General features: G+C 45.1%; 1 protein-coding gene across 1 annotated transcript in view; it reads right to left on the bottom strand.

Moving 5' to 3' along the window:
• The window catches only part of LOC139698400 (uncharacterized), a 101,520-nt gene extending 75,673 nt beyond the window's left edge, over positions 1-25,847 (bottom strand). Inside the window, exon 1 of the mRNA XM_071597295.1 lies at positions 25,714-25,847. Coding sequence (XP_071453396.1) covers positions 25,714-25,786 — 73 coding nt within the window. The 5' untranslated portion in view covers positions 25,787-25,847. The remainder of the gene's footprint in view (positions 1-25,713) is intronic.
• Between the last annotated feature and the right edge of the window lie 279 nt (positions 25,848-26,126).

Genomic DNA, 26,126 nt, shown 5'->3' with positions numbered 1-26,126 from the left:
TTCACAAGAAAACATTAAATTGGGATAATCTTTACCCGCCAGGGTTTGAAAAAAAAACGGAGAATAAACGATAGAGTGAAGCGTTGTCAAAAAAATATATCATCAGGTGATCGGACGACCCCTCGACAACCGGACACTAGTGCTACCTGATGAATCCAAAACGAGGGGCGTATGATGGCCATTAAAAAACCCATCGCTGGGAAAGGAGCGGAACTCTCAATATCCCTGCATTAACGTATTAAAGCGGTCTAACTACCTGGAGTAATAATTAACGTTGATGCACCGCAATCAGTCTAGCTTCAGCGCTATTTAATCTGATATTTTGCGTTCCTCTCTACCTGACTATTCCACGGGGCTGCGACACCTGGTACAACGAATGCACAGGGGTAAGGTGTCGCCTCTTCCTAACAATGCGTTCCACTGGAGTCAGGGACATAAGAAAACGAAGAACTCCATTGAGATCGTCTAACAGTACCTCAATGATTTGTACCATCAGTTTTGAAAGTGAGTGGCCACCTCCATCATCCATCCATCGTCCATCACACATTCTGTTAACTGTTCAATGTGTTAAAAAATGGAATCTCTTCTCTGGGAGTTTTGGCCTAAGTATGACCTAGAGGCAGGGCCAGCGGTAAGGCCCTAAGACATTTTTTTACTCACTTAAATTCTGAGAGAGTTGCAAATGATTATGACTAGATTCTTAAGGCAATTACAATCATAATTGGAGTCGTAACGCTTACCTCAGAGTAAAATATTCCCCACGAGTATTGACGAGCTCCCCAAACGAGCTCCCCACAAGTCATGCCTTACGGAACGGCTCCACTTTAAGATCTCTCTCTCTCTCTCGAAAACATAATACGACGACTCCGCGTGCGACACCATATTTCGCCCGTGTGTGCATACGTTAATAGTACATATTGTCTGACAGTTAAATCATTAGTCTGTCATACTCTAAAGTGATTTACGTAACAGCTGCCAAGTTGAGCACTTGTACCGGTGTGAGAATTTTAATGATAATGAATTTCCTTAGTGGGCAAATATGGCTTCGCGTACAACGCTTACCGTGATGTCTCCAAGGTTTAGATGCCACCCGCCGGAATGCAGCACCGCCGCGTTCCTCCGCAGGGATTCAGAAATTGCCCGCGTCACGCGTGAGTGCGACAGAGACTCATATTCCTGGCATTCCCGGTTGATTCCCCACGGACTTCCTTTCCCAGGCCATCGCGCTTAATGACCGCTGTCTCATCCATGAATCAAGCACCAATCCTATATGGGAATCAAGCACGTAAATGCTTCGAAAGGCAGGGATTGCATAAAGGAATTCATGGGTGAATGTGGACACGTGAACTCTCAATTTGAGTAATCTTAACAAGTGCCCGGGGCAAACGAGGACGGGCGAGACACTGTGTGAATGAGACGGAGGCGAAGAAAACGTACACAAGGAGAGGGCAGAGCCGAAAGTCCGAGAAATTTCATTGAGTGTGTGCCCCCAAGGGAAATGACCTCAAATATTCGTATCTGAGAGTTCCGTATCTGTCATAGGTGATCTCACCCGGAGATGCCAAGCAAAGTTTCTGTAATCCCCCCAAAGGACAAGCCAGCGCCGGGTATAGGGCCCTTCATCATGAGGCTGGGATCAGTCAGCTTGAAATTTTGCAAAGAGGTTGAGGATAGAGGTTCCTTACTATTTGCTTCCATTCTAGGCTCTGTTCTCGAACATTTATTTCGCCACTGACACATTCATGCAATACTTCAAACTAGCTTTTCTTTCCTCTCTTGATATTCCTTGTTCTGAAACTCTCTTCGACCTCATTCAACTCTCGGTTGAATGTGGTCGAAGAGAGAGACACTCACAACTTTCTCGGTCCACCCTTTCCTCTCAAACGATTTACTCTTTGCTCACACAAGGTTTGCATTAAAAGTATCGGTAACAATTTTTCCTGGCGTGTGCGTGCAGTGCTGAATTCAGACCGTCAGTTGTGTGTGCGCATGATCGCAGATCGTATTAGCATTGATAAGATGGCAATGCACACCATTATCACTGAATATTTGCCCATGCGAAAGATCTGCGTCAAACTCGTCCTGAAGGTATTCATGGACGACCAAGAGCAGAGTCGAGTGTGTGAAGACCTGGGACGCGACGATTCCCCAACCCTCTTATAGTCCCGCATTGGAACCAGCAGACTGTTTCCTATTCCAAAAAGTGAAATCCTCCCTCATAGGACACCACCATGGGACCCTAAGTGCCGTCAAAGAAGCTTTCACGCGAACCCTAAGGGACCTTCCGGAATCCGCCAACCAGGGAGCCTTCGAGTCGTGGAAAAGTCGCTGGTAAAAGTGTGTCGACGCTCAAGAGATGTGCTTTGAAGAATTTTGGGGCATTATGGCAGTGTCAGAAATAATTGTATTTTCCGAAACATTTCCCGTGACCTTTTATACACACCTTGTATGTCTTTTATTTACTCAATAGAGTATAATCATTGGTAACATATTGAACATTATATAACATCAAATGCGCAAAAACCCTTGACAGGAGTTCACAAATTTATCTATGCTCGATGATTCGACTCTCGTACTTTCTCGCAACGCGACCTAACCTGCGTAGCATTATCGACAGGTTTTACTTTATTTAACCAATCAACGTCCTTTCCTGGCCCACTCATTCCTCTCCTTTATCAGAGGCAGAGTGGTTTTGAAAAGAACTCCACCAAAACATTCTCTCAGCAAACATTTGACACCAAATATCTTCCTCATATTATAAACATCTTGGAATTGTGAGAAAATCAATAAATCCAAGGCTCACAAGGAAAATGTGAGGATTAAATTTGACGGGCCTGCATTAAAACCGCTGTGATTTCGGTATAAAATCCTGTTGGGCAGTGAGAGAATCCTTTCGAGTAAAGAAGTCTAACTCGTCTGTGACCACGGACGCGGGACCTAGAGTCATTAAACCTTGGCCAAAGGACCGGCCGATGAGAGGCCACGGTGGATGTTTTGTTACAATTCCAGCTACTCGCTACTAATAAAAGAAATGGGGATTCCTTTTAGGAATCTCGCTGGTAGCCGACTTTCAGTTTTATGAGCTGCCATCAATGTGAATCTCGGAGGGAAATCAATACGTTGTTCCCCAAATGCAACATAACAATGAATTTTTGTCTAAATTAAAATATATCCACTGAATCAGTTTTGCGACTACCAAATTATCTTCTACATTCCAAACATTCTATTCAAAAAATTATTTCGATATTTTTATAATCATTCAGTATACACCGTTGTACAGGAATACATGAAATAGTTAAAAGCATTCCGGCGAGAAAATAAATTTTGGGAAACGTATTTGGAAAAGCGAGAGCATGTTAGTCCGATGGGTGGAGCACTGGGCTACTGACTGGAGGGCCCGGATTCGATACCGGTTTACACCTCTCAGCTTCACTCAATCTATGTTATGTTTCGAGTACCATATCCTCCTGGGAAACCGCAGGCGGCACAGGGAAATCCTGATAGGAAACCGCGACCTAACCGGTGCAACTCATGCGCCGACCCACCCCCGGGAGAGCACTATCCGGGGGCGACTTGCAGGTCACCATTTAGATGTCGTATCTAGCACCCGTGATGGAGGGGAACCCCTTCCACGTCCTGGCAGCAGGGACGCCCGCCCTATCCCTCGGCGGAGACCACACGACGCCGTGGTCGACCAACGCCGCCCGCGAGAGGGAGGACACCCTGCCCGCCGCCCTCACAACGCGGTCGAGTGGCGACGGTGGTGGTGATACGACGGGTGTAGGTGGGCGAGGCGACGTGGTGGTGAGGACCCCCGTGTGGTAGGGGGGGAAGGGGGTCGCGGCGTGAAGCGGGAATCCGGTTACAAGGACGACGAAAGCCACGGACCTCGTGAAAGTGATGGACTTCGGAATAATAAACTCTAGTGCTGACCGAATGTCTGACGGTTCAAAACCTATGCGACCATATACGATACTCTAGCGCTCTGGGAGTTAATAGCAAACGAAAATGAACCTTAAATTGCTTCAATAGATGATGTGATTCATGATTAGTCCTTTCGACTCGCAAGGAATTGACTTCAACTTTTGTCATTATATGACCTCCAGACACATGATATTTATTTTCACTCCAACAGCAAACTAATACTTAAACCGATGCTACTAAGTCTTTGGCGTAAACAGGAAGAAAGCAATATTATAAAAAGTAGGGCCATTTCAATTTCATTTGCATGCGATTTGTACTTCCCACACGATATACTATTTTTATTTGAAACGCATGTTCTCAGCACAGGTAATTTCTCTTAATAACGTGGTAACACTCTCATCAGGCCTATCAGATGTTTTGTAAAGCCTACCGTCAGTATTTTTTCACTGTTCGCGGTGATAATGTTAACAAGACCGGATCGGTTTTTCACTAACTAAAATTTCAAATTTGGTTCGATCTGTTCAGTTCTTTCAGAAAACTTCATATGATTACCTTGAGCCAATTTTTTCAATTTAGTTTTATGTAAGCACCCTTAAAATTTCTAAAAAATCATTCCTTGTTCAAAATTTTCTCGTTAGAGCAAAGAAAGAACGCCGAAATCGCAATCACCTAATTTCTGTCACCAATGCAAAATATCACTTTGGTTTTTTAATCGATAGAGGGAGACACCCTGCCGGAGCTTAATAATTGCCGCGACAATAAGTTTTGACGGATTCATCCGCTAATGTGCATTACAATCCAACAATTTCAGAGCGCAAAAACCATTCGCCTTGACCGGGATTCGAACCCGGATACCGGCCAAGGCGAACGATTTTCACAGTTTGAAATGGTTGCATTACAATTTGTGTTTATCATTCAGACAAGATGTGTAAGACAGAATCACGATCAACCGGAAGAGCAAGTCACTTTCACGGATCAGAGTCCTATCAACTCCGTTCCCACAGAATATCATCTGCTCTTTCAACAGTATATTTTTCACACTAAGGAAATATAATTATAATCATATGAATTGGTCTGGTGTTAGTGATTCCTATGATTGAGTTCAGGCCACATGTTCACTGACATAATCACGCATCCGCTTAATTGAAATATCTAGAAACCACTGTTAAAAGCCAATGGCTCACGCAAAAAAATGGTCATTATTGATGGAGAACATTTTCTGTCCCATCAAGTCAAATTTCAAGAAAACGGCTGGAAGACGAAATGAATTATCCTTAATTTGTTTTCCGTCACTTTGGTCACCAAAAAGTCAATCTAAGGTCATGGCTGGACTGTCAAAATGTAATATCGTTGCATCCCAATAAACCCAAGAGCCCTGAAATGCAAACATTAGGTGTTCACGGCTCTCCTAAATTTCCGGATTCAATACGAATACATCATTTTATTTTCTCCGTTAATGTTTTTTAAAACACAATTTTGAAGATTTTTATCGGATCAAACTAAAAATAAACACGCTATTAAGATTAAAATAGTTTTAGAGTGCAAGCATTAACAGTAGTAGTATTTATGGGAGGCGACCGACAACTAAGGTCATCTGCACCTTTAGGGATGGATGGGAAAGGAAGGGTGGAGAGAAGCATTAGCTACTCTTGTCGAAGGGCGCCAAGGCGTCCGCAGTTTAACGTACCATCCGTAGGACATCGTACTCACTCAAAGTGCTCTCCATAAAGCTCTTCATATAGTATGCGAGATACCACTGAAAAATTATTGGTGTCTCCAGGATTTGAACCTGGGCCCTCTCGGTTGGAAGCCTGTTCGTTAGCCAACGCACCATACCGATCCCCGTATGAACAGTGCTAGTAGTTGAGTGCATACAATAAAAGTGCACTAATTGTGGTATTAGGAAAAAATAGTAGTACAGGTAAACAGAGTAGAAGTAATATGATAAAGTCGAATACAAATAAATAGGAATATTATGAAAAAGCCACATATTTTATTACACCATCCATCACATGAAATGCGATTTTGAAACGTGGGAAATTACAGTGTGCGCTGAGACGACAAAGGGCGCATCACATGACTTCAAGGAAACAGCTCGATCTCTGAATAAACACGGACACGGTTGCATCACGACCCGCGCGCCCCAGGCGGCGCATTTCGGACAGGGGAAGTGGGGTTCGGGGTGGAGGGGACCAACGGCGAAGCCTCGGTGCAAGCGCGACCCCCAACCCCCCCGCTGCCTCGCCGCCGGCTGCGGGGGCGGTCGCCGTGTCGTCGAGGGTGGGAATGGGGGAGTGCGGGGCTCCAGAATGATCTCCCACCATCACCCCTCCCACTCGACCCGCCCCCTCCACCTTCCTCCCTCCCAACGACTCGAGATACATTCGGAGACCTCAATCACGGGCGGCCAAAAAAGCATTCACCCGACAACAATGTGCTGACTCATCCATAACCTGCTCCGCCGCTTTTTCACTCATATTCCCCCGGAATACCTGCCCGCCTCCTCCCCTTTTCCCCTCACATCCCCCCCTCCCATCCCTCACCCTTACCCTCCACCCGAGACCGCCCACCCGCCACGGCCGACAGCCAACCAACCGCCCTGCACTCGCATGCGTGCGCTCGGAACGCGGTGACCCGAATCTTTTGAGCGGATCACTTAGCGGAGGGAGACGCGTCTCCGCCGCCACTCTCCACTCCTCTCCCGCACCCCCAGCAAACCCACCTCGGGTACAATATTTCTGATCCACCCCGCCTTAAGGACTAACGATCTCCACGCGAGGGTTGCTGGGATGAAGAAGGCCGCAGCTGACACTCCCCGACCGACTGGCATGGACATCGCCCGTGCATCTATAGTCCGAACACCCTCGGAGCGGAGCCGAGAACCGAACAGTCGCGAGGTTCCAGTTTGATACTCAAAGTGATTTGTGGCATTCGAGCAACCGAATGGCACGAAATGTGAAAGTATCCTCCCGAGAGAGGATACTTCTTCCGCATCTCGACGGGATTGACGAAGGTTGGAATCAATGAAAGAGAATGCCGTGCGCTGCGCATGGTACTCGGAATGCGAACGTTCGAATCTCTGAGCGACGGTTATTCGAATAGAACTTTCCGCCCTCGCTGAAAATTCCCACGACGCCCGTTTTACCGCACGTGACTAGAATGAAACAGCCTCAATCGCGATCATCTGCTTCCCATGCCTCGGCACCACTTTCTGAACATTTTTGATACACCTGTCACAGTGGTGGCACCAACGGTGGGGGATGTAACCCCCCCTTTGAAAAACCGCATTGCCAAAAACTCGAGAGACAGCACCATCGCGTTGTCAGGCCATTCACTCTCCTAGGAATTCAATAATTTGGTTAACCATTTTGTTTAGCGACCACATTTCTTTCTCGAAAATAGTTTTGGGCATTTTTTCCCGAAGCGTCGAAAACAGAATAATGCCAGGATTTAAGCAACTTACAATTCGAGTGATTTCAATGCATTCCAATCTTTGCGCAATGTGTTGAGAGAGAGAGAGAGAGCTAGGTGATGCCCTTAGAAACTTCGCCAATAAGCCTAGGTAAAGGTGGGTGGGATACAATGTGCCGGCTGGGAAGACGCGAAGGGAGGATCTCGGTGGAGGGGAGGTAGGGCGGGCCGCGTGGGAGAAAGGAGGGGCGCTCGAGAAAGGGAAAACACGAGCGGCTACGCGCCGGGGGCGGGGCGGAGAGGGCGGGCGAGGAGGAAATTTGAGAAGAGGAGGAGGGGAGAGGACGCGACACGGGAGATACGCCGCTCTCCGGAGAGAAACGGCCGAGGAGGTGGACGTGGGATAGGCAAGAGAGGAAAGCAGGCGAAATGATGCGGAAGAAGGAAAATGATAAAATCAAATTTCAAAAGAGAATGAGGCACGTCATATAGTCTACCGGTATAGGAACGATTGCTTTTGATGGACCTGGGCAATCGTGTCTCCTTCCGAGCCCCACCTAAATGCTTAAGTTTTGGACAAGAAAAGACAGCAAGAAAGCACACCAGTTTTAACTTAAGAGGTTTCTTTAAGAGGTCTTTTAACACGAGGGTTTCGATTTTAGCGAAAAGGCAAATACTTGGGTGTTTTACTTATTTCAAGCCTTTTACAGGGCGCACAGATCAGATTAATACTTGGGTGGAATACATGGGTTAGGCTCACAGAAACTAGGTGTCATCGGACGGGTTGTAGGAAAAGTAATGACAAAGTAAAGGGGGAGTGATACTTCGCTTTATTTAGGCCACATTTGAAAAACGCAGCAAGTGTTTGGAATCCAATAGAAATGAAAAAAGGTTCGGGGTAAATCCTCTAGATTTGTGATAAATAGCTACAAGAAAAGGGAATGCGTCACGCTTTGCTTATTATGGCCTGAAGATCACCCTTGAGTCACGAATCGAGAAGGCAAGAGTTTTAAAACGCCCGCATTTCCTTGTGAAACCGAGGAAAATATTCTATCTCGTGCACAGCTGATTGGAACGCCAGAACACACTAAGAGAGAGAATGATACCATCAATGACAGCTTCCAGTACGCGTTCATCTCTCCCAAGACACAATCGTTATGGAAAATCAAAACTAAATACTTCGATATTTTTAACTAAACAAGGAAATTTTATAACTAAACCAGAGCATCATTGAATAATGCAAGTTGGCATGTAGTGTGTAAATTTGCGTGTGTTTATGAGCATATATCTGTATGGTTACATATTTACGCATAAGTGCGTACTTATGAATTAATGGCTGCAACACAAACACCCCCGACACACGCCCTGGCGGCAGCTTGCATGATATTGAGTGATAGATGCACAGGGTCTGTTCCAAAATTAATAGAATTAATTTGGGAAAAACATTATTGCAGATCAAAGTAAAAATTACTAAAAGTCTTCAAAAGAGCACCTTTGCGAATCGACACACCGATACCAGCGCCTCTGCCAGTCGCGGTAGGCTTCCTGCAAGATGTCGACGGGAACCTCGTTCAGGCACCTCGCCACGGCTTCTTTGACGTTCTCCAGCGTTCCAGAATGGTTACCTTTCAAGCTCCTTTTTATTCTTAAGGACAAAAAGAAGTCCGGCGGTGCCACATCAGGGCTGAAGGGCGGCTGGGACAGCGCTGCCACCTTATACTTGGCCATGTACTCGGCCACGAGGAAGACAGTGTGGGACGGCACGTTGTCACGGTGCAACCTCCATTAGCAAAGATCTCCTTCCCGACGCGTTGCCCTCTTTTCCGAAGCCATCAGAGGAATTGCACGTAAACCTAATGTATTACATGCCAAATATTTTCCTTCCTGTACTCCGCATGCCCAGCATTTTCTCATCCATATCAGAGTCATCTGCTCTTCCTGCCTTCTTTGAATTTCTCTCAATAACCTCACCATCATTTAAGGGAGAGTTTATTGGGAGTAATTCAAATTCCTTTGATTTTCAATCCGTCCCTTTCACTTTATCCTCCACACCACGCCCACATCTCAAAATCCTCCAACCTACGCTTATCCTCTTGCCTCAACGACCTAGTTTCGGAGCCATGTGGGCAGAGGCCAGAATTCTGTCCGTCTTTCGGCACTTGGTTACATTAGGAGTGCCCCACTTCGTATATCGTACCAAAACAATGAGTTTTGGACGTAGAAGGCACCCAGGAAGCGAATGGCCCTCCACGAGACGGGTCGTGGGCCGCGAGGGGTGGGTACCCATTGGACGCCCCTGACGGCGGCCCACGCGGGTGAGGCGCAATGGCATACGGCGACGCCCCGTGACACTGACCGACATTTATGTCGTGTGTTGTGCTCTGCAATCAATTCTTACGTGTCTCATGCACCGACATCCCGTTAAAAATAATACGTCCAGATTCAAGGGATGATTTTCATTCGATGATGGAATTGGTCGTGGAAGTGGGAAGTCGCCAAAGCGACGCTCTTGACTCTTTCCTCTAGGTGAGTACAGATCCTACTGAACCCTCGGCAATGAGCTACCAGAGACTGTTTCTCGTATATTAGATGAAAATAACTCTAACTTAAGAAACAAAGTTATCATAGCTTTGATGCCATATAGTGCGAAAACAACTCTAATAGCTTGTCCCACTACTGGAATCATTTCAATTCTTTCTCCATTAGTAACCAATATTTATATAATATTGAATTTGGATTTTGCATGTCTTGGGGGGAATCATGCCCTGCCTCAAACCTTAGCGGTAACTTACTATGGAGATATTGATGAAACGCGTAGCAATAATTATAATCCATCGCTAATGCGGATATCCACAATATAATTAGTACAGCGGAAATTATTCAGGTACAGTCCCGGATTGTCTTAAACGAGAAGGAAGACCTTCTCACGGGAATTTGTTGAATTTTAAAAATATTCTACCCTGTGTGCCTCTCATTGGGTTTGAATAACACCTAAGCTTCATATCATGGTTGACGTTTGTTTCAAAATTATAAGATGTGACAAGAATTTCAGGAAACGTAGCTATTCATTCGGTTTGAGCTCCACGGAGGGAGGCCGCCCCATTGGCCCCACGCATCCAACCGCCCGCCTCCATGAAATCCCCCTCCGCGGCCAACGGCAGTTGCCACACGCACCCCCAGGCATGCGGTACAGCGACATGGTAGTGGGGATTTGGGGCAGGTCTGTCGAGCGTTTATCGTAATTAGAGAGACTCTCCGGGTGGCGATCGCCTCCCAAGTGTCCCACTCCGAAGGCGATCCACGAGGCAGAGAGACAGGAGCGGTTCGAAGAATGAAATAGGAACATTTGACTGTTAGACGAGACCGGATAGTTATCAAAATCAAATCAAAAGCATCAAAAGCAAAAGCTCTTTCATCGGATTTCCCCTTCTAACGAGAACACCTAATCAGGAGGTATCATTAAGAGAGGCATGAGAAGCCACCATAGCATGGAATTCTAACACGTTAGAATTTTACGTCCACCCTTCCCTCGCATAGTCTTAAACGAAGAGTCCACCGTCAAGGGATGAGAAAGAAGCAAAATGTATCAAGAATACACCAATGAAGTACATAATTTGAGAGTAGTGATAAGTATCACGATGATCAGATGAACCTCATGAGGCTGTATGAGCTTAATTTTTCATGCTAAGCATAAATAGGTCAATTCTTAACGATTTCAGAGTTGTGCGTGGTAGGCGGTAGGTTTCACCCAATCAAAGTTAACCAGGCGAGTGCAACCGTTTCCTCCTAATCTCCTGCCTGAAGTACTTAAATGGTTGAAATGCGGCCTAAATATTCCGGGGGAAGCCTTTAAATGCCAGCTTAACGACTTGTGGCATCGCGAAGATGTGGCTTCCCGGCGCACCAAAGGGGATTCCAGGCACGCGCTCTGGGATCCGGTGGGCGAGTGGGAAGGGGAAGGATGCAATTCGTCCCACTGCCTCACATTGCAGATCGGCACTCTTGGGCTCGTCCCCCAAGAGTCCCCCGGTGTTAAATGTGGGAAAAACAACCGAGAGGATACATGCATGAGTGTTCGTGCTCCTGTCGACGCCAAATGAGCGGGAACACCTGCAGGCAAATCGAAATGCCGGAAACCCCGGCACGAGGTGCCCTCACCTCGAGAGGAAATACGGAGCACCGCGTGAGCGCGGAAGTGGACTCTTGATTGAATTAGCGAAAGAAGTATTTGCTAGGAGAATATAGTGCTGCTGACAGTGCAATAGGTAAAGAGGTGAATATATAAGATTAGCAAAAACTATTCATGTGGAGCTCGGTAGTAGTCTATGAATCCGCAATCAGGAGCCCAAGTCTGTAACTTTTTTCTCCGGGAGAAGAGAAAAAATGTTTTCTTCTCTGTGTAATTCTCCCGGGGCAAGTCTGTAACTGACACTGTTTTACAAATAGAAAAACTTCATAAACCGGCTCTTGTAAATTTAATGATTGTTGCCTCACTCGTAGACTCAGCAAAGTATTTTCCTCCGCGTAGTCTAGATAAACATATGATTACAACTTTTAATATATGAATACTTTATAAAGGGAAGATAAATGATGCATAATTTAGTGATTGATTAATATCAGGGAAATATTCACACAAAACACAATTATTTACGACTATATGAAATGGTATTGCCAACAAAACATATTTATATTTAATATTACAGCTACATGGATATTTAAATTCAAATTCTAAGCATTAAAAGTAGTCAGTGATTCACCTAAATCAATCATTGGACACTATAATTTAATACAGCCCTTTCCTGATTTTTATAGACATTTTAACAACAAAATATTAATAAGCTTATAACCTGGAGCAATAAAAAAATATTAATTATTTGACTACCACAGATTAAACAAGTCATGGCAAATTTTATGAGTTGCGTTTTTAATGAATTCAGAGTTAAATAACATAAGTTATCTTTGCGTAGTGCAATACCGTGAAGCGTTTACCTCTACCTCACTTTGTCTCTAGCTAAATGTAGGGAGGAATTTTGTAATGCCTACCAAAGCAACTCGACCAAAACCAACTAATATCAATTTTACACAGACGAAAAGTTTATCTTAAATGCATGCACGAATTTATTATCCATTTTCCCAGTAAAGACGTTCGCATTGGAGCCCGGGCTAACAAGAAGTACAACAATTTTTAAATTAAAGTACCTACTTCATGTACATTGGCTGCAATTTTACTCGTTTGCACTGTTGGTATTATGATCTTATCGTTCTTTTGGAACAATTAGCAGTACCCATCAACTGCTTCCTGCACATAATTTATAATTATTGGTTACATGAAATGGAAATTCTATAATCGTAAACGAACTAACAGGCACGACACCAAAACGCTGCAACATTTTGACGGGTAGGGATTTGAGAAAGGAAAGATATTTGAGAAATATCTAAAATACTTCCACTGAATAGTGCGTTATTGCTTTCATCAAATCAATACTAAAACGCGGACTTTAATCTCGCAGGTCAATAACGTGGCTCCCAATTTTAGAAAGAATTGAGAAATCACTGTCGAAATACGCATTTTCTCCTTGGAGAGAAATTAAGGACCCCCTCTCTGCATCGACGCGATAGATTCCCCCGGAAGCTGCTTCGCGAGTTACGGATTGAATCTGGGAGACTACATTTCAACGAGAGATTCATCTTCCTCCTGTCTCTCGAGAAACTAGTTACAGAATGGGATTGGGAGATTCTCCTCTCTTGGGAGAATGAGAAACGTCTTTCTAGGGAGAAATGAGTAATAGAACAAGAGGTGTCTGGAGCAAGAGAATGAATTTAGATTGGAGACTTTCGAGGGGTTTGAGAAAAATTGAGGCAAATATTTTGAGTGGATGGGCAGGATAACGTGATGATAGAAGGAAGTCACTGCGTGACGCGCGAAGATGACAGTGCAAGCGGGAGAGAGGGAGGACATTTTGAGAGGCATAGGGTTTTTAAAGCAATATCAGAGGGGAGAACACTGGGTAAGCGGGGAAGGGGAAGGAAGATAAAGTCAGTAGGAGGGATTGGGATAGGCTTACGATTCAATCTTATCGCTAAAATGAAATAGTTTTATGAATACGATAATCCTCATAATGATAATTTGCTTCGTAAAGTTAACAGTAACCGATCGGTGACAGGATTATAACGAGTTAAAACAATAACTTTGTAAAACTACCTCGCTTCCCAAGCCTGAGGTGTGACCACGTCGATAAGGGCATTCAATTACGTGAGGTGAGACTGGATAGAGGGTTCCCATACATCGTAATTATACACTGAACTTAAAAGGGAGTCTTTGAAAGGAGGTTCTTCTGAGTATTGCATAACGTAGCGTACGTGGACGGTCCCTTATATGCACAGTGGCGTGGGGGGAAGGAGACTTCGCCATGGGATACCCCACGCAAAGACAAGATTCCCTACTCGGAGATACCCGCGAGGAGGTCGACCCATACACGCGTCCGCGCGCAAGTGGACTGGCATTATCCTTCGGCGGACTTTCATCGCCGAAACGGAGCAACGTCAAAGCGGAGTGACTCCGTGACTCGCGGGCATTCGACAGTGAAGTGGACGCAAAGGAAACTTAGAAGATTAAAATTCACGTGACGAGAAGCCGGTCACTTCCGTAAGCTCGACTCAGCTACGCGAATTCTCGCACGGGAGTAATTTCGTGGCATTTGAAATCAATAATTACAATGACGCCCACCACTTCGTCTGAGGCCCGCGAAAAATACTCTAAGATTCATTATCAGGTATTTTTCCGTGAAAATAAGATCAAAGAGTTTGAAAATAATGTGACCACAATCATCAGGTTTAAAGTAGCCCACACACGTACGCACTCACACGCAGAGTCACAGGGACAATGCATGAAGTCTGATACTTGAGGGAGTGACCTCGCGGACGATACCGCGATTCAGTGGGGTGCCGTTCGAGCACCGCCGACGCGCAGTGCTAATCAGGAGGGGCCGCGCTAATGAAATCGCAGGATGGAAGGGGAATGCGCCGACCGTCGACGAGACGGGGTTCGTCTGGTGCAGCGGCTCTAGTGCCGCCTTCCCACGCCCGGGACCCGGGTTCGCATTCCGACGATTGTGTCGGGCGGGGTGCGACGGGGTGGGTTGCGACGGGGTGGGTGCGGCCGCGTGGGTGGGTGATGCGTGGGCAGGTGCACGTGGCGGCACCTTCCACGCTTCCCTCCGCCAGCCGTTCCGAGCTGCTAATCGGTGCCGTGAAACGGGGTGCCTCTTCCACTCATTACATACAAACATGCACTCCTGAGTGACGAATGGGGAGAGTATCATATTCGTATAGGGAGCATCTCTTCTGTCCGCAATCTCTCCCCGGGACTTCGAAAATATGGCTGGTTACAGGCAATTATTGGAGGGAACAGGACGGAATAGAGTTCTAATGGTTAGAAATTCGACCCACCTTGGTTTCGGATGGGACGGTCCGTAGGCTTCGCTCTGGATTCTAACCCGGTCACTAACCCATAGCTCTACCTATTGGACCACAAACCCGAACTAGTCACTTTACACACTTAAAACGCCTTCGTACATATACCTATGAATAATTGGGGAAAAAAACACTAACATTTTATGAATATTTATATTTTCGTGTGTAAGCTAATTTTTGGTTCAACTCTTCATTTCTATTGCTAATTGAATGCACGCGTTCTTACAGATGCAAATTTACGTTATTATTCATTTCATGATCCTGTTGTGCGGCGAAATTAAAAAAAAAAGTAGGTCATCTCGAAAAGAATGTGCAATTCCATATCTGTCTTCTTAACCTCTTAATTGTATCTACGAAATGCTACAGGTACTACTTCTGTTTTGGCGCGCTGACTATTAACAGAGTTCCACCATGGAAGTCGCAAGGGCACCAAACCTCCCCGTCCCGTCACGCCGCGCCAAAGCCCGGCGACCTCTTCCCACGCCACTGCCCTTCCGCTGTGGACGACACCATGTGACGTCATGACCCGACGCCTGATCCACGTGACACTCCGATGCGACCACGCAATCGAAGCATTGGCACCATCTCGCACCCTTGAATTCGATCTTAGGGCGCAATTCCGGTGTCATAGTCGCTAAATGAAGTAGCGCTCTAGAGTGGGCTTGGATGAGGCGAGAGCTCCGTCGAGACCATGATATTTCTGGTCGAGCTTAACCAGTTGCGGAGTCATGTCTTCTTACTGGAAGCAAGTAATGCTCCGGCGATCACGGTTCCATAGTGGCTGGAGACGGTTCTAAAGCTTGAACAAGCCCGCGGATGACCTCACCTTCTTCGAGGCAAATGTGGACTTGATTTGAGCCGACGAACCTGTTTATTTTCTCCCAAGTGCCCCATAGTCACGTACTGGATAAAAAATGTAAAATACGACTGCGAACCATTGTTATTTGCTCATGGAACCCAGATGGATTAAAAATGTGGTCAATATAGCTTCTAAAAACCTACAATGGGTAAGTACTCGTGACGAATTCAATTTAAGGAAAGAAATTAAATGATACAGAAGTGGGACGCACCAAGGAATGCGTCCAAGAACGTTACTAAAATAAGATTAAAAGAGAAAGTTTAGATTGGCTTGGGAAGTGAATGCAAAATTGCGGATTCCATGAGCCCAGGATTGTTATACACTGATATAGAAAATGCGCTTAGGGAAATGAAGGCAAAGAAGCACACGAGAATCAATAATATTTATGAAAAATTACCTCAAAAGCTTAGAACAAATTAAAATAAGTGATTCGTCACCTTAACTGTGCAACTCGTGAGAAAAGAATGCGGTAAGAAGGTATTTTACCCATTTAATGGACGCACAACTACTGCAGGCTAACAATTCATAGAAAAAACAGTACATAAAGCTTTACTGTACGGAAACAATTTCATAACTACTGTAGGGACTAGAGCTTCAAAATAGATATAAATTACTGAATCTTCAAGTTGCACAGTATTCTACTGCACGTACTTTGTTCAGAGGATCGTTGAACAAATCCTCTTCTGCGATAGTGCGTTGTTCCCTGCAGCAATTCTCTCTACTTCGAATGATAAGGGCAATGCCTACATCTAATGACTGAAGGCGATGCCGTAGTACTCCATCGACTTGTGGCGGAAAAGCAACAGGGGGAGGAGTACTTGAAGCGGGGGACGAGATGATTCGGAAATAATTATCGAATTTTTGGGAGTCTGGGGGACCCTCGGGAGCTCCTTCCCCGCCATCTCATTCGTCGAGCGTCGCCGCCGTGCTCTGTGGGGACGAAGGCGCGTTCTCCCCCCTCCCCTCGGTGCGCGCGCGCACGAGAGCGCCGGCGGGGGAACGGGGGAAAAAGGGGGACACAGCTCTGCGGTGGAGAAACATTCATTATTCGCCTCACCCTGGCACTTTACTCGTTTTTCATCCTCCTTAGATAATCTTTATGACAACTACCTTCTCCCTCATTTCATACAATTATCAAATATAATTATATCCCCGTGGCAGCTTTATTACCGTGTGAGTATCAATAGCCGTTTAAATCATTTTTAACTCTTAATTATTTAGACTTAAGAATTAAAAAAAATAAACTATGCAATGATAAGGCTTAGTGAAAAACGGACAATATTTACATATGATATACTTGCATCTTATGGCTTACACTGGGAAAAGAACGTGTATACTATTTCCACGGCGCTGAACATGGTCCATGAAGTTCACTAATCTTTGAAATCATTACCATCGCAGGAATTCTAGATGTCAATGGCATTTTGCACGGTCCCAAATAAATTATTATGCAGTAAGAACTAGGCGGAATACCTCTTGCTCCCCCTAAATTATTTTCTTTTTCAGTTCTACATTCTTCCTATCGGTCTTCATGCCATCCAACAAAGCCAATCAATCCTTTCTTCCACCCCGCTGACCAAATGCTCGAGTTATTTCCTTAAAGCTTTTCTATCACACCTTTCAGTACTCCTGAGCTTTAGCTACCCCTATCCATTTCACATTCTCTTCATAAACCTAATAAATTATTCCTTTACTTTACATAATTAGCACAATTCACAATATAAACGCAGAGTTAAGGAGAAGAAAATACATAGGATTAGTAATAAATTTAGCCGAGAGAAAGAAATATTACCATGAAGACAAGGCGGAAAGATGAGTTCCAGGATATAGAGCAACAGAGTGGACAAACAAATCTAGGCACGCTTCATAAAAAGGAAAGAGAACTGTCAGAATGTAGCAATGAAAAAACAACACCATCCATACGAGATAGCAGAAAGAATGTTAGTGAAACGGAAAGAGAGTCAAGAAGGTGGAAATAATCCGTAGAAAATCTTAGGGTAAAGTATTTAATCAAGCGGCTTAGAGAAATATAGAGAAAGTATGTAGACAAGGATAGGTTGGATACAGGGATACCAGATAGAGAGATAGAAAATGTGGAAATAAAGTCGAACACGACAGTAGAAATAAATTATATTTCCACAGAATTACTACAAAATGCATCGAAACATGGAAAGAAGATATTTTTTTGGAATTAGGCAGGCGAAGTATTAACGAGGAAGGATTTTTCAAAGAAGGCATAAATAGATTTTCACTCCTATCCCGGATTATAGCACAGCGGAAGTATACGAGAATTATGGAACGATAAGTTTAATTGCAAATGCAGCGAAAGCCGTTTTGAGAATCACCAATAGAAGATTACAAAAGAACGCAAACCACTACCTGGGAGAAGATAAGTTTGGGTTTGGAAAGGGAAAGTGAGCATGGTGAAAGGGGAGATGGAAATGACGTAATTAGCACATATATGTTACAAGGATTATGGAATATAATGAGGACATAGTCTTATTTATGTGCTTCGTGAATTTTGAAGAAGCACTCCTCATTGTGGACGAAGGCAATGCAAACATTGCAGGGTATAAGATGAGATTGGGGAAATGGACGTATTATTTGAAACATACACATACATATATATATATATTTATTTATATTTATTTGTACATATATATGTAGGTCGCGGGGGGTAGTCTAGGGGGTAGAGCGTTGGAGGGTCCCGGGTTCGATTCCCGGGCAAGGCAATCTGGGCACCTGCAGCTCCACCCAAGCTATGTGATTTTTCGGGTACCAGGTCTTCCTGGGAAACCATAGCCGGCACAGGGAAAGGAACTGGCCCCCCTACCCTGATGTGTGAATTTTACAGACCTTCGGGCTTAGTACTGGGTGAACTCTACCATCACCCACCAAACCGACCTTCGGGTTGATTAATGTGCTTATGGTTTTTTATACATACGTATATATATACGTATATATATATATATATATATATATACATATATATATATATATATATATATATATATATATATATATATATTCATAAATCGGACGCCAGGTGTAGGGAAAGCGGAGGGAGAATAGGGATTAACTGTGATAGACCTAGGAATTAGACGCATGTACTTTTTAACATACATGATAAGGAAATGTTAAGGATAACATGGGAAGGGCTTGAGTTGAGAATAAAAATGAGGGGCGAGTTTATGTTGCCAGCTTTGCATGATGATCACGTAATTATACGCCAAAGAGTTATAAGATTAAAATTACTATGGAGTGCCGAGTGGAAGCAATTCGAGGAGTACGACACGTTGAATGACCACAGGATAACGAAAATAATGATATCATCGAAAACTAGGAGGCTAAGTTACACATTGATGTGGGTGGGAATATACTAGACCAGCTCACGTATATATGCATAGCTTTTGGCAAAAATGGACACAGTAGTGGGAATATTAGGATAAACCACCGTCGGTAAAAGATGAATTTGGAAGAAGAAAGGAATTGAAACAGATAAGGCAAGTGAAGAGGTAAGGAATAGATTAGTCAAGGGCATAAGGCGTGGCGCTGTATGGATGTGAAACCTGACCTTCGAGGCAAGTGGATGAGCGCAGATAGGATGCTTTCGAGATGTGAATATGGTGAAGAATGGAGAGAATAAGTTACACAGATAGATAGATAGATAGATAGCGGTCTTTATTTGGGCGAAATTGAGACCAAATGGTCCCTTCTTCCATTTAACCCATCGTCATATACATATTATATTAGCCATTTAAACTTACAGTTACATTCAAATCTAAACATAAACACATAGAGATAGACATAAATTCATTAATCCAAATTTGCACATCGAAAAGAAAAAAGTATATACATATATATAGACACACACATACACACACATATATACCTATATGCATACACATAAATACACATATACATACATATCCACACACACATACATATACACACATAAAACATACATACATGCATTCATACACATGCATAAATACATACATAAGTACGCACATACACACCCATACATACATACATATACATATATAAATTAAGAATACTCCTTCAAATACTCAAATTAAATGACAGTGAAGATAGAGTACAATAAAATGAGGAAAGTCTAAGCAAAGAATGAGGTTTGTGGGAAAAGCTAGGGAGAGCGTGGCATTGCTCAACTAGTAAAAACCCACGCAGGAAAAACACCCACGAAGAGAAGGGGGGTGTGAAAAACCTGCGAAAACCCTATTAATTAGAGGAAAGATACATGTACATTGTAACAATCATTTTTACAGAGTATACATATTATTAAGTTACTGAAATTGAAATGGAGAAATTAAATACATTGACAACACATGCGGAGTAATGAGAAGCGTGATGTTTCTAAAAATAATTACGCAAACTCCTACCGCTTGAGATGACAAAACAAAAAGCAGGGTAAAAAACAAAGTAGACACAGTGATCTGTATAACAGCTGAGTGGAATGACGGAGGGATACTGGTTAAGTTAAGTACCTGAGGAAAATGAACTTGTGAAGTGCTCTTCTAAATGTTGTTGTTGATGAAGAGTTTTTTATATCATCTGGGAGAGAGTTCCACAGACGGCATGCTGTAACATGAAAAGATTTGTGATAGATTTCCGTGCGATGGTGTGGGACAAGAAGTTTGTTATTACCCCTGGTATTTCTGTTGTGGATTGAGTTGATGAAGAGGAAGTTTTTGTATAGATAATTAGGGGTGTGCTTTGAAAGTATTCCGTAGAGAAGTGAAAGAATATGTAAATGCCTGCGGCCTTCTAGCTTTAACCAGGATGTACACACAGGATGAACACAGAGAGAGGAATACAAGGAACAAATTTTTAAACATGGTGAAAGAAGAGAGGAAGTTGCCGGGGATAGCCGAAGAAGGGAGGGAAAGTGGGTGGGGGAAACAATGGAAGGTGGTGGCATGCTGAACACCGTTAGAGAAGGGAGAAAGCTGGAGAAGCAGGGTAGAGGAAGGCAGAGAATAGGCTTTTTGGACGGCAAGGACACATACCAAGGAACGAATAATAATGAAGATGGAAATAATGAGAGGCAAATAAGGGGAAGTTCATGCGACACGTGGAAGATAACAGTCATTCGAGACCGTCCAAAACTTTGAAAGGCAGGTTATTTTGAAAGCATAAGCACCGCAGTCCTCAAAGATAAGGTTGGTATAATTAGGCTTGGGAACAGCCCAACAGGCAGGAAGTCATTCGCCGGGAGGTGCTCACCCCAAGGGGCCCATCACCCCCATTTCCCTCCCCCGAGTGCCACCCGGATATGAACCCGAACCCGAAGTGTTACAGTTTAATACCGTATGCCACTTGTGGGAGCTACAGGGTACCATGTAAACGTAGATGTAGAATACTACACACTATGCTAACTCGATGTACAGTGTACCTCCGGTGTGAAATTACCTTTGACCTATTATTGCCTAGGTCGCAAATTAATCTCTTCATATTTAGAGTGAGAATCATACCGTGGGAATTAAGCGGCATGTGGAAAATGCTGCTAAGGATTCAAACGGTTTCGCTGGAGATGGATGCAATGGACCAAACATCCGCCCAGGCATCGACTATGGTACCAACGCGGAGCCCAACATTAATGCCAGTCGTGGGAAGTAGCATGGAGATTCATTGCTTTACCGCGAAAATAAATAGATTACACCAGGTTTTTAAAAAACTCTTTAAATTGAAGTATAAATTTGACGTCCAGTCATAACAAAATTAAGAGTTTAATTACAATTCCAAACCGACAGTTAAAGTTTGTCGTTTGTTGATTGTTTGTTACCTTACAGAAGGAGTTATTATGGTTACCACGTTTAGGAGATAAAAATAACCATCTGGAATGTCGTCGAAATCGTACCTGTCGGTAATGCCCACGTGAGGCACATGGGCAGGTTAAGTAACAATTCGATATAAAGAGATATTTCGCAAGTGGGCCTAATGTTGGACACAAAGGGCCGTCTGCCGACGCTTTAACCAGAGGACACAACGGAGTGGGGTAACGAGATTGCAAATTCCACTCCGCGTCCAGGAGGGCACCCTTAGGACAGCATGTGGCCCTGTCGCAGGGCCCTTTGGAAGGCCCTCTGTAACATGTCACCAGATTTTGGGAATTAATGCTCAAGTGCTAAGTATAAGGGACAAAGAACTTGCTAATTTACTGCTATTGGCTATTGCTGATACGATAAATTAAAAAAAACATGATTGATCCTACAAGGAAATATCGATCCTCCAGAGTATCGATTTATTTTCGTAATGTTGTAAACACATTTTCCGAGATTCAGCACAGCCGAGCACATCGATGTGGGAGATTTCCCACATCGATGTGCTCGGCAGCCATTTTATCTTATTTTTTGTTGTGGTCGATGGAATGGGATGCTTTAAGTATTCCCTCCATGCTAGAGTTAAACTCGTATGACATTTATTAATTCTGTCATCAAAGTCGTGTATGCAATCGTTGCACTTCCAGTGGCTTCCAAAACAGGCCATTTAATTATAATTCGACTCGTCGATTTCAAACTCTCAGGACACAGGAAAATTTTCCCTTCATTTTTTAACCAGAAATCAAATCCTTAAGTGCGAGGTCACAAACCTGCTGGACGCAAAATCCACGTGAGATCTCACCAACACGAAATAACAACTCTTCTTAATTCATAGAACAGCGGGATATGCCGTGACAGTTCCTTTAACGGTGTCATCCGCTAATGTGCAAACTTAAACGCAGAAATTTGACAGCGTAAAAATCATTCGACTTGACCGGGACTGGAACCTGGATCCCTCGATTTCTGGGATCTAGAAATTCTTAGCCAATGAGGACGTCTCGGTTGCTTAATTAGTGAAAACACTCGGCCAAAAATAGAGAAATCCAGGTTCGACTCCCGATCAAGGCGAATGATTAATGTGCTGTGAAACCCTTACTTCTCCTTGAATCTTTCCCTCGAGTACACAAGCCCACACAAGTCCCTTAGCGAACTCAGTTTTCATTCATTTTTCTTCATGTGTTCCTTGTGTGTTTCCCCATATTGGCATCATTCGCATGTATGCCACCTGGTCCTCTATGCCTTCGCCTAACCTTCCAAGAGTAAACGCATAAGGATATGAGTACAGATGGACCACCCACCCCCGAGGTTATACATGTATGAGTAAAGGATAGGTGTTAGACGTGAGAGAAATGTCTCACGAGCGTTCACCATATAATTTTGCTGCGTGATGACCGCGGAGAGTTTTACACACTAGCTTCAAAATGGAGAAAAGTGGGGAGGATTTATTTATTTCCTAATCGGCATCGACTATTTTAAGGAGTTTTTCAAATCGTTCAGTGAGGAATTCCGAAGAAAATACGCATAACATAGCGTGGTTACACGCAGTTTATTTTCCAAAGATTATTTCGTCGATCGCAACCTATTGTATATTTTCTATTCACTACATCCGCACATGTAAAACACCTGGTTCACTATGCTTGGGTGCTAACAGGGGGAAGATCCGGAAGATAGCGCTCATAGGACAGACGCTGGAAGTAATTTCTCAATGGCCAACCGATTCGAAACAATGGGAATTCTCTCCATTGGCGCCAATTGAACCTTCCTTCCTTCAATGGCATTTTATCGAGCTAAAGCTCATGAGACAACTCAAGGTTTAAAATAATGAATACTTATGATGGTAGGGATATAAATTTCTCAGTTATGAAAGGGACTCGTGATGTACTGGCATGGCCTTTAAGAAAGCGCTTCAATGGGAATTCCATCCGCTCACCGACGCTACGAGTTCCGGATGTTCTGAGTTCCGTGCGTTATGAACCTTTCTCCGGGAGCAATACCACGGTGCTGAGATTCTAAAAAAAACACTCGATCAAAATTAATCTTACGCTTATAAACCACACGAATCAGCAATCACTTAACGCTTTGCGAGAGGCGATGCGATGGGAACCTCGGATCCGCCACTCCCCACACCTCCTCCACCCCCGCACACCGCACCCCAGCCACTTTGCCCACGTAAACTACCGTCTTAAGGGACAAAGCGACGAGTTGAGTCGACCGCTAAACGTTTCCACTTTAAAAATATGTGGAGAGCTTACGGTGGATCGCCCACGGAAACCACTGATGGAGCGACTTGACGATAGCGTCACTCCTTTTGGCAAATTTTCAAGATGGGCTGCCACACATTCCACCATTTAACGTGTCTTATGGATCCCTAAAAACTGGCCAACAAACATGCACACACATATCTTTATCAAGCATGCATGCATACATTGAATGTATATTAATAAATCACTATAAAATAGAAAGGAGTATTTTCCTGAAACGGTGCTTGAGCATCTAGGCTCAAGAAAAGTTCAATACAATAATTTGAGCTCATTTGCGACTATGTTGTGTGATGCTCATTAATAAATAAACAATTTATTTGTGTTTCGTAACTTAAGTTCAATTGTTGAATGACTTTCAGTAACCAGGAAGAAAATTTTCATTTACAGCCTTTTCTTCGGCTCGGAATTATGAGTCTTGAAGACGCCTCATCTTCAAAATAGGTGATGCCTGAAAATCTAAGTAACATTGATTTCGCGCAATGAAATTGTCGAAAAGACGACGGGATTGGATAACATGAATTTTTCATTCGTATCGTGCTAGACGGGAAAGATACTAAAGTGAGTAATGGTGGCTCAGGCGGGGAACACAAGGCGATTCGAAGAATGTCTGCCATGAACGAGTCGGAACGCGGGAGGGAGGCGCGGAGGGCCGTGGGTGGCGCCCACGGGCGCCGGAGCCCAATGAAACCGCCCGCGCCTGCCAATTACCACCGCGGAAAGGACGAATGCCAAGCTATTCGATCCAATCTCCGAGCCGAGAATGAAACTAAGCCGAGGCTGGCGAAGGCGCCGGCCGCCGCAGAGACCTCGGCCCACGTCGCGCCCACCGAGCACTGCCAAAGGCAATGGAAATAAGAGCCTCGGAGAGGGTTTACACAAGCATTTGGGATGTAAATCATTGCGGCCCGCGTCCTGACAGCGAGATCATACCCCTGTGAGCCGAATTCCTCGATCTGAGACCCTTTTCGGGACGCGACCTCCAAATTAGGAAGCTGTGTAAAAGTGGATCGCGGTTGTTAATCAAATAAGCCCTTTCAATGACGTCGCGCGTTTAATGTGCCTCGAGACTAACCTCTTCATAAAAACGATGGTTCACAAACGCCAACGAGTGCCAGCAATTTAATTTACATCGTCGGCATAGCAAACAGAAATCTCAAAAACACGCGGGTTACTCTCTTCGGCAGTTGATTTCGAGGCACGGGAGAGGATGAGGGGACACTGGGAAATGCCGTCGCGTACGGATGTGGAGTCACCTCCATTCCTGGGTGCAGGGAAAAATTCCCAGTAGTCCCGGGAAGGTTCTCTCTAGAATTCAAGCAGTCAAGTGGTCTCGGAGCGTGAGTCATGGCAGCATAATGAGGAAAGAAGGGCGTTAAGGTTCGAGGACGGAGAGTGAAATTGGTGGTGTTTCTTTTTTAAGGGGGCCAAGTGATAATTCACTATTTCCAAGAGCTGGAGACACGGAAGTCCGAATATGTTCGCAGTCGGCGCAGATATCTCCCGTTCGAATGACGTCGGGACCCGGGAAGTCACCGGGAAAGGGCAAGGACTCGCGTGGGAACAATACGGTTCGGATGAAGTTGGCGGGCGAGCGAGGGAAGGCGGCGGCAGGCGTCGCGGGGACTTTCAGCGGGACGGACCACCGACGCCGCTCCGTCTGCCGGACGCAAGAAGGGACACCGCGATCGGAGCCAGCGAAAGCGACAGCGGGCGTCGCTGCTCCATTCAGCCGGCCGCCCGCTCACCGCTATCCCATTCACAACGAAGCGAGGAGCCCGCTTCGACCTTCCTCACCCCGGCGTTGTGCCGATGGGTACCCCACCACCGTGCCCGCTTCCCTGCCTTCGCATCGCCACGCGGAGGATGGCCGGGATTCCACAGCAACACTCCTTCAAGACCCTCCGGAACCTCGACGGAGTGGGGGGAGGGGTTCGACACTCACCTTGGCGCAGAGGGCCGGCCAGCAGGACGTAGAGGAGGGCGGCCCAAAAGACGAAGCCCGTCGAAGTGGGCATGGTCGGCGGCAGTCGGGACGGTGGCCCGCACCAGGTGCTGCTAGCTCGCTCGCTCGCTCACTCACTCTCCTCTCTCCTGCACTCGGTCTCAATCGCTCTCCCCGAGGAAGAAGACTGGCCGGCCTATGAATGAACGCCGGTGAATGGGCCGCACGGAGCCAGGGGGAGGGGGGCGGGGGGGGGATGTGGCTCCGGAACTCGTCAAGGACGTGGGCCCCCGCCTCTCGATCTTGCCTCCGACTCCACTTCCCCCGCCGGCCGCGGGCGTCGCCCCCCCTCCTCGCCCCCTCCGAACAATCCCGCCCCTCCGCCGCACACGGGGACAGGTGGCGCAGGCCTC

The sequence above is a fragment of the Hetaerina americana genome, unplaced genomic scaffold, assembly GCF_022747635.1.
Source record: "Hetaerina americana unplaced genomic scaffold, ioHetAmer1.1.p SCAF_85, whole genome shotgun sequence".
NCBI classification, from domain to species: domain Eukaryota; kingdom Metazoa; phylum Arthropoda; class Insecta; order Odonata; family Calopterygidae; genus Hetaerina; species Hetaerina americana.
The sequence above is the reverse complement of the archived record's forward strand: the minus strand, read 5'-3'. Positions and strand labels throughout refer to the sequence as shown.